Genomic DNA, 9,172 nt, shown 5'->3' on the forward strand with positions numbered 1-9,172 from the left:
TAAATCAACTGACACAATGCTAAAAGTTTGTTAGACCGAATCCATGTTTCACGAGGCGCATTCGGAGAATGACAGGCGCCCTGTACGTGCAGCTGACATAAACCACACTTTCAGTAAACAAGTGTTTTTGAAGTGTTTTCCGTGTTGACAAATCTTTTGCGATGTCCTAATAACAGTCGCGATTCGCACGCAACGCGTCAACGTCCGCTAATGTCCAATTCGCGACCTAATGACTCATTTGAACAGATTCATGACAACAACTGATCTGTCCACACGGTCTATAATGAATCATTTACTCGAACAACTCTGAAATGAGAACATAAGTGTGCTTACCCCATTTAGCAAGAGTGGTTAGTAAAATTAGCCTTAATAATCCACAATATTTTCAGGTTATTTAAATGACAATGTGTAGTAAATTAGGCCTACCTATAAAATCAGTTAGTTTAGACTGGAGTGAGGTGAAACCAGAACAAAGCAAGTTGTTGTTAGCTAGGTGCATTCAATTGTATATGGTAGAAAATTATATTATTAGTTAATGTAACTTCTAAATGCTACTTTTTAATACTTTTCAGGTTTAGCAAAAAAGCATCTTCGCTTACAAAGCTATAAAATCTTTTTTTTTTTTTTTTGCAAAGAGGGCAAGAAAGAATTACAGTGAGAGTGACGGGTACTTTATTGTCAGTATCGGGCTCGCAGATCACGTGGGTAGGGCACTTTTTACTGTTTGTGTGGATGACCATGTCTGTCACCACCGAAGACCATTGTTGACCCAGGAAAAACCCTGCATTGATTCATTTGAATTGAAATATTTAATACTTTAACAACAAAAATTATGTATGCGATTAATTTAGATTAATTAATCACAGAGTATGTAATTAATTAGATTAAAATTTTTAATCGATTGACAGCCCTAATATATATATATGAAAAATGATGCGCATTTGTGGTTAAAAAGTATATACATTTTTATTTTTTAGAAAATGTCCAATTGTTTCACTAAATAAGACCCTTATTCCTCGGCTGGGATCGTGTAGAACCCTTTAAAGCTGCTCTTTGGACTTTCAACCTGTTGAACCCCAGTGAAGTCCATTATATGGAGAAAAATCCAGGAATATTTTCCTCAAAAGCCTTAATTTCTTTTTGACTGAAGAAAGAAAGACATAAACAGCTTGGATGACATGGGGGTGAGTAAATTATTAGGAAATTTTAATCATGAAGTGAACTAATCCTTTAAGCAATCGTTCACCCAATCATTTACTTGCCCTCAGGTGATTAACTGGAGAATCACTTTCTAGGCTGCAAAACTGGTAGCGTCAACACTATTATTGACCTTTCAACAAATCAGTTGAGCAAACATTGCATCACCTAATTAATATTCATGGTGATATGGTTTATAATGTGTTCCTCAGATCGTTCTATTGTTCAGCTCACCCTCATGTCATTTCAAACCTCAATTACTTTCTTCCATGAGATGTTTAGCACAATGTTCACACTGCTCTTTTTCATGCAAAAAAGTAATTCATATGACTCATACACTACACCTCAAGTCTTCAAAAGCCATACAATAGCTTTTTTTGAGGAATATATGATGGGATTTTCATTTTTGGGTGAAATTTTTCTGTAAGGTGGACAAGATGTTCCTTAGGGTGATGTTCTTCAGATGTTTTAGGGCAGTGGTTCTTAACCAAGATAGCTGAAAATTATTTTAGATAAGCTAAAAAAAAAAAAAGAAAGAAAGAGAAAAAGAAAGAAAAAAAAAGGGAAGAACCCTACAAATCAAGAGGTTAACTGACATAATATTTCTGATTCTGTTTAGTTTTTATTTTGTTCTATTTGTGAACCAAATTTCAAGGGTCAGGGTTTTTTATTGAAAATTACCTCATTTATCCAAAACCTGGAAAAATTTAAAAAATGCAATTTCTAGACTTGGAAAAGATATAAAGATATTAAAAAGTCATGGAAATTTACATAATGAATATACATTTATCTAGTTATGTCAAGCTCTAAAATATTTTATTAGGTAGAAAATGCTATTCGTACTGGTAATTTCGGTTCTTGAAACTTCTGGAATCACAGCAGTGTAGTCCAGTTCAATACATGTTGTTTGTGTATTTTGTGCCATGAGTTGTAATTGGCGGTTTGTTGTTTCACAGTTCCACAGAGAGTGATACAGCATAGCTCACGTGTTGCTGCTCAGGGGCTCTTTCCAGTTATCAGACCCCTTCCTTTGAGTCCTGTGAGTAAGAGGACCACAGCCGTGAGGTTAGTATCCTTCTCTCCTTCTTAGTGTTTTTAAATAAAAATTGTTTTTGTTAAAGTGATATTATGCTATTTTAAAGGTTACTGATTTTGTTTTGGAGGTCTCCAACAATACGTTTCCATGCATTCAAGGTTATATATGTATTATAATATATATTGCAGCATCATCTAATTTCTCAAAAGATTCTGAAACAGTTCATTCAAAGAGTCACTCTCTCTAAACCCCTCCTTTCTGAGAGCCTGCTCTGCTCTGATTGGTCAGACGGTTGTCATTGGTCTACTGCTGCTTAAGTATGTGTCCGAAACCAAACGCCTATTACCGTATCTGAATTTCAGCTCCAGAGGCTTAATTAGTACTTGATACACAGTGATACGAATGATGGCGTCGGTTTTTCTGTAAGTGCGAGTTTTTCTGTAACAACGCGAGTTCAACTGCAGTGCGAGTCCTCATCCTTTTGAAGCGCACGCAAAGTGGATTCGCAGCACTAAAAACAGCATCTTCTCCACATGTCAACAACATGAACCAAACTCTTTCAGGCCTCAGCAACAGCTACATTGTTTGAGGGTCAAAGTAGACGTCGTTTGCAGGCAGCCAATGAAGACAGTAGGCTGGCATTATGCAAATTTGTTACGTTGGTATGTAACAGCAAGCGAGACTGGATTTGTGGACGAGTCGTTTCAGGCAGTTCAAAATCGATTCTTTCATTTGGGAAACTTTATTTGTTGTGAATTTTAATCTTTAAAATAGACCTTTTACATTCACAGTCAGCAATATTACACACTTACATAAAACATGAAACAAATACTAGTAGTATTTTAATAATACCATAATAACACTGTTCTCAACCAGTGTTAATTTCGTTGATTTGTCATAATTTTCGTCTACATTTTTTCACTGACGAAAACGAGACGACAACTAAATAAAAAACAGTTTTGAATGACGAAAACTTTGACAAAAATCTACTCTCATTTTCGTCAATGAATAAAAACGAGACAAAAATGTTAGGGAGGGACAATTTGGGAAGAGATCCAGTTAGAACTGATGTCCTGCGTTGTAGATGCACACATTTGAATTGTAACGTGCTGATCTACCCGCAGGAAAACCCCGCGCGTTCTCCAGGCTCACACAACACAGTGCTTCAGACTACTTGATTCCTTATGAAATAATGTTGATGAGTTATGACAATGTTTACTTTGCGATGTTTATATGGTAATGTGTTTTAATCTCAACTCCTTTAATTCATATAAAAGGAGCTGACAGAGGAAAAATGAGTCCCTGAAATGTGCCAGACTCCATTCTCTCTTGGCTTTTGACAAAAAAAGCCAAAATCCAAAGCTGTTGTAAAATAGCTAATGGACACTGCAAAAATGTATTTTGTCTTATGTCATTGTTAGATATATATGGAAGAGGATTAGGGCCAAGCAATAATAAAAAAAATAAAACCATCTCGAGATTAAAGTTGTTAAATTTCGCGAAAAAACTTGTTAAATTTCGAGAAAAAAGTCAAAATAAAATGTTGAGAATAAACTCATTAAATTACGAGAAAAAAATCGTTAAATTTCAAGAAAAAAGTCGAGATAAAATGTTGAGAATAAACTCATTAAATTACGAGAAAAAAGTCATTAAATTTAGAGAAAAAACTTGTTAAATTATGAGAACAAATTCGTAATTTAACGACTTTTTTCTCATAATTTAATGACTTTATTCTCAACATTTTATCTCGACTTTTTTCTCGAAATTTAACGACATTTTTCTCATAATTTAACGAATTTGTTCTCGTAATTTAACGAATTTGTTCTCGTAATTTAACGACTTTTTTTCATAATTTAATGACTTTATTCTCAACGTTTTATCTCGACTTTTTTCTTGAAATTTAACATTTTTCTCATAATTTAACAAATTTTTTCTCGTAATTTAACAACTTTTTTCTCGTAATTTAATGACTTTATTCTCAACATTTTATCTCTACTTTTTTGTCGAAATTTAACGACATTTTTCTCATAATTTAACGAATTTGTTCTCGTAATTTAACGAATTTGTTCTCGTAATTTAACAACTTTTTTTCTCATAATTTAATGACTTTATTCTCAACATTTTATCTCGAAATTTAAAATTTTTCTCATAATTTAACGAATTTGTTCTCATAATTTAACGACTTTTTTCTTGTAATTTAACGAGTTTATTCTCAACATTTTATCTCGACTTTTAAACAAGAAAAGCATTTTGACAATATAAAATAAAAAAATAAATATAAAGCATGTTCATTTTCCGTATTTTAACATTTTAGATTAAATTTGTTGTCATCTAATGCTCACTCAAAATGAATCTGTAAAAACAATAACACTGTAAAATGTAATCTTTAGCAAATCTCAAAATGAATATCCATTTATATACTGTATATTATAATGTTCTGATACCTAAATTAATTTTACAGATTTTAATTTTTAGCATTTCATTTTTAATTTAGAATTTTAATTTCAGCCATTTATTGGTTATCGTCAGGGCTTGACTTTTTTTGCTCACCAGCCACTGTGGCTAGTGGTTTTTCAAAGTTACTAGCCATTCACCATTTTGACTGGCCACAATTTTGACATAGATACCATGGGGAAAAACTGCCATATAGATATTTTTAATATTATCTCATAATTTGGCAGCTGGTATATTAGGCTGCTGTCACTTTAAGACCTGACGCACAGATCAATTATACTGTTACACGTGCCTTTTCTTTCTCAACTGTTCACGTTCACTTAAAACAAAACTGACTATGTTTACGTCAATACTCACCAAAATCAGCATTTTGACATTATTTTGTGTGTATTTGACTGTTTAAGTGCACAAGCAGCAAAAAAAGAACTCAGTTTAGTACTGAGAGGCGGCTTTATGTGCGCACACTTTGGGTGTGAGCACAAAATCTGCAGGAATCAGTAAAATTATGCGCAATACGTGCAATTCCACACTGAAATTAAAGCCCTGTAACACCAATGATATTCATCTGGAGCAATTGAAAGAAGTGAGTGAGGGAAGGCGGGTATGTGTGTCAATTCACTGTCAGAGAGATGAGAGAGCAAGAAAGCACAGCTGGTATTGTGTATCTATTCTGCAGAAAATGAATATCGGAAGTGTTTATTATATTTTTGACAACACTACATTGCACTTAGTTTATTATGTCAGATGCCTTTTTAAGACTACAATTGAAAATGTATTATATGTCAAATTCAACCCGCCTAAGTGGCTAGTAGGAGTGACTTGTTACACGCCACTGCTGAAATCCACCCGCATTTGGCGGATGTTAATGTCAAGCCTCAGTTATCAGCCATAACACAACATGTATATACCTTGAATACACTGTCATTTTGGTAATAGCTTCTGCGTAACTGTAATATATTAAATAATGATTTGCCTCCCTCTCTGTCTGTCTTAACAGATCAGCCCTGGGCGACTATCTGACACGGGGTAAAAACAGTCTGTGCAGTGACTCTCCTCCACCCAGCGATGATCAACAGGAGGACCACACGTACAGCAGCTCCCAGTCTCCAAGTACAAAGGGGGACATTTCTTCCTCCCTCTCCTCCTGCTCCACTCAGGGTTCCCTCTCTGTCTACAGCCACGGTCAGGAGGCGACGGTCACTGAGGTCAAGGAGGAGCAAAAAGACTTTCCGCTGGACGCTTCGCCACCTCTTCCCCAGCTACTCCAGCGCAGAAGACTGCTGTGGACCAAAGGTCACCTACGGACCCCTGGTGACACACTTCCCCTGAAGAAGAGGAGGGCGGAAAATCTCCTGGTAAAAGAGGAGGAAGATGAGGAGATGAAGGAGGCGGCGGGGTCGTTGCTTCACCTGGCGGGCGTGCGCACCGGTTTGAATAAGAACGCTCAGCGTGCGTGTAAAGTTCAGAAAGAGCTGAAAGAGGAAGCCAGTGATTAGCAATGAACGGAAATCCCGTTAACACAGATCTAAATACTTCTGTTCCAGGATATCAGGTGAATTCTAGTCAGTTGTTGCAATATCAATAAAATCACTGTTGTCCCTTGTTAAATTTGATTTCCTGGGTGAAAGAATCTCATGTTCATGTTTTTTTGTGTGTGCGTGTGTGTGTGCGTGCGAGCGTGTGTGTGTGTGTGTGTGTGTGTGTGTGTGTGTGTGTGCATGTATGTGTGAAGAGGGAAAAAAGCCATAGTAAAAATTGGGTCATTTGAGTGAAATCTGTTTTAATGTTTGTTTTTGAATTCATCAAGCCTACGGAACAAGTTAAAAGAATTAATTCTGTTGTAGCAATCCTTCTAGTTCACATCAGAAAGTTGAACGGAGAGATTTTCTATGCTGCTCTCAAGTGTGCCAAAGATGATACCTGTTGATGAAAGTGCAGCTAATCCATGCACACTTAGTAAGACCAGTAATAGTTTCAAAACGTAGTAATACCGACCTATATTACAAAAACCATCAGATGAATATTTGGGTCAATGACATAATGCTCATTTTTCTTGGTCCACATCTATTGATTAACTCAAAAATACATTAAAAATGCAGTTCACGACTTGAGTACGCCTCTTGTTGCATTTTTTATTTCGAAATTCATTTTTGGGTCAAGTCAGAAAGTTCAGTGTGGTGATTAAAATTAGCAGTGTTAAGGGGAAAGTTACTTTTTAAAGTAATGAGTTACAATTTTGCGTTACTCCCTAAAAAGTAACTAATTGCGTTACTTAGTTACTTTTAATGAAAAGTAATGCATTACATTACTTTTGCATTCTGTTTTGGGCAAAAGGAAAGGCCATTTTACACTAAAAGTTACATGAATAAGCCTTAGGCTGAAGGAAATGCAAAGTAACTTGCGTTACTTATTTGAAAAAGTAACTCCGATGTTTTGTAAGTAATCTGATTACGTAACCCGCGTTACTTGCAATTAGTTTCCCCCAACACTGAAAAGTAATATGGCATTATCTTTTATTATTATTGTCTTAAAAATATGAAAAATTTGAAACATTAATTAAATTAATAATAATATAAATATTTTTGACAAAACTGCTCAATTATATTTGAAAACTTTTGTCTGAAAAGTAAAAAAAAAAAATCTGCAGACTTATGTGTCAAGGTCAGCAAGTCTCTTAAATATCAGATAATTTGACCTTTTCATGTCAAAATTCATTAAATAAAAAAGGAATAATTAAGAATGCTTTTTGCCTTGAGAAATTTATTTATTTCTTAATAATGATTAACGTGTGCATTCATGTATGTACTCAAGGTATAAGGAAAATATATTATTCTTTTTATTAATGTTTGATGGCTACACCACAGCATTTTAAAGTCATTATATTTACTTTTCTTGAAAATGGTGTACACAATAACAAAAAGTACATTTCTACTTGGCACGTGTTTTAAAATAGATTTTTCCTATTCTTTATGGTGGACACTCTTATATGTCATTGATCCATTTATTTATTAAGCAGCAAATGTTTTGTGTAAAATGGCCTGTGTCCAGTGGATAACAAATGTAAAGGTCAAATGCAATATGCCAATTCTCTCTAGATGCCTGGTGTTCAAAACATTTCTGGTGTTAGTTCTTATTTGAAGCACACGAAAACTAATCTTTCTATGAAGCAATGTGTCAGAAATGCCTATTATGTTGCCAAAATGTTTTTTTTTTTTTTTTTTTTTTAATCTTTATTTTTAAAAAATCTTCATCACAATCCAAGCAATTTGTCCTGTCAGGATAACACTGTAAAAAGATATTCCCTTTTTTTCCACAAAAGGCAGTTTTTGCCTGTTTTTCAGTTATATTGCATGGGTGCTTGTACATAAGAAAGAAGTATTTTCTTTTCTAAACGAAAGATCATGTAAGATAGATATTTAGCATGAGGCATGGCTTATTTTCTTACGAGAAAACAGAGAGAGGCGTCTCTTAAAGCGTAGGTTTCTTTCTTTACTTTTTTTTTTAATCGTATTTCTCTTCTGCGGCAGACAACTCTTCCAAAGGAAGGGACTTCATGAAAACCCATTAATGAACAGATCTGCCTTGTATTGAATATCAGGTGAAACTGATTTTGCCTTTTTTGTGGTCCTCGGTTTGGTGGTCCTTTTTCAATTCATTGATGTAAGTGTTCAGATGTTGTTAATAATCAGTGTTGGATGACCTATCACTCTGTACACCCTTTAAGGTTGTGCTTGGATGTCTGTTCTGTTCTTTTGTAATGGTTCGATACTCCGTTAAAGTCATTTGCATTGTGCAACCTGCAGCGTTGATATCATAAATTGTACTGAAATAGTTTGACAAGGAATTAGTATTGGCTTTAGGATAATCCCTTATTAGCGCGATCGACCATGGCTTGTCTGTTTCCTTTATATCTTGTTTTAAAGTACCCATCTTTGCTACCATCCCTCATGAACTTGAACTCCATCTGTGAAACTGAATGTCCAGGTGTGTGAGGGCGTCCTGTGATGGTTGTTTGCTGCCTGCTTGGGTCGTCATCCATCAATGTCATACATATGGCGCGTTCAAGTCATGTCGGAAAGATCGTATTTACGAGTTGAACGCACATGAACGCCACCATAATGTCGTAAATATGAGTGGGAAGCTGGGGATTATATGTGCATTCGCGCCATGTTGTAATTACTGTAATTCAGATATTTCAACTTTTAAAAAGTGTCCATGACCTCATAGAGCTTGTAATTACACCTTGTAAGATGGGAATTTTCGAAAAAATCCTACCTGTATCACATGACCACTGTACCACCCGACTGCTGCAGATTCATTTAGCCTATATGGAAGATTGTTTCCGCCACAGAAAAAAAAAAAAAAAAAGATATTTGTGACTCTTTATCTCACAATTCCCGACTTTTTTCCTCCGAGTTTTAAGATAAAAAGTCGCAATTACTTTTTTTATTCAATGGCGGAAACAAGTTTCCATACATTTAGGCA

The 9,172-nt window shown here is 35.0% G+C and overlaps 1 protein-coding gene across 6 annotated transcripts in view; it reads left to right on the forward strand.

Annotated features, from left to right (window-relative positions):
• Nucleotides 1-8,944, forward strand: part of ches1 (checkpoint suppressor 1) — an 89,412-nt gene extending 80,468 nt beyond the window's left edge. For all 6 annotated transcript variants that reach the window (XM_048208525.1, XM_048208524.1, XM_048208528.1 and 3 more), the window contains 2 exons: nt 2,154-2,262; nt 5,685-8,944. In XM_048208525.1, coding sequence (XP_048064482.1) covers nt 2,154-2,262; nt 5,685-6,183 — 608 coding nt within the window. In that variant the 3' untranslated portion in view covers nt 6,184-8,944. The remainder of the gene's footprint in view (nt 1-2,153; nt 2,263-5,684) is intronic.
• Nucleotides 8,945-9,172: the final 228 nt, after the last annotated feature.

The sequence above is a fragment of the Megalobrama amblycephala genome, linkage group LG11 (assembly GCF_018812025.1).
Source record: "Megalobrama amblycephala isolate DHTTF-2021 linkage group LG11, ASM1881202v1, whole genome shotgun sequence".
NCBI classification, from domain to species: Eukaryota; Metazoa; Chordata; class Actinopteri; order Cypriniformes; family Xenocyprididae; genus Megalobrama; species Megalobrama amblycephala.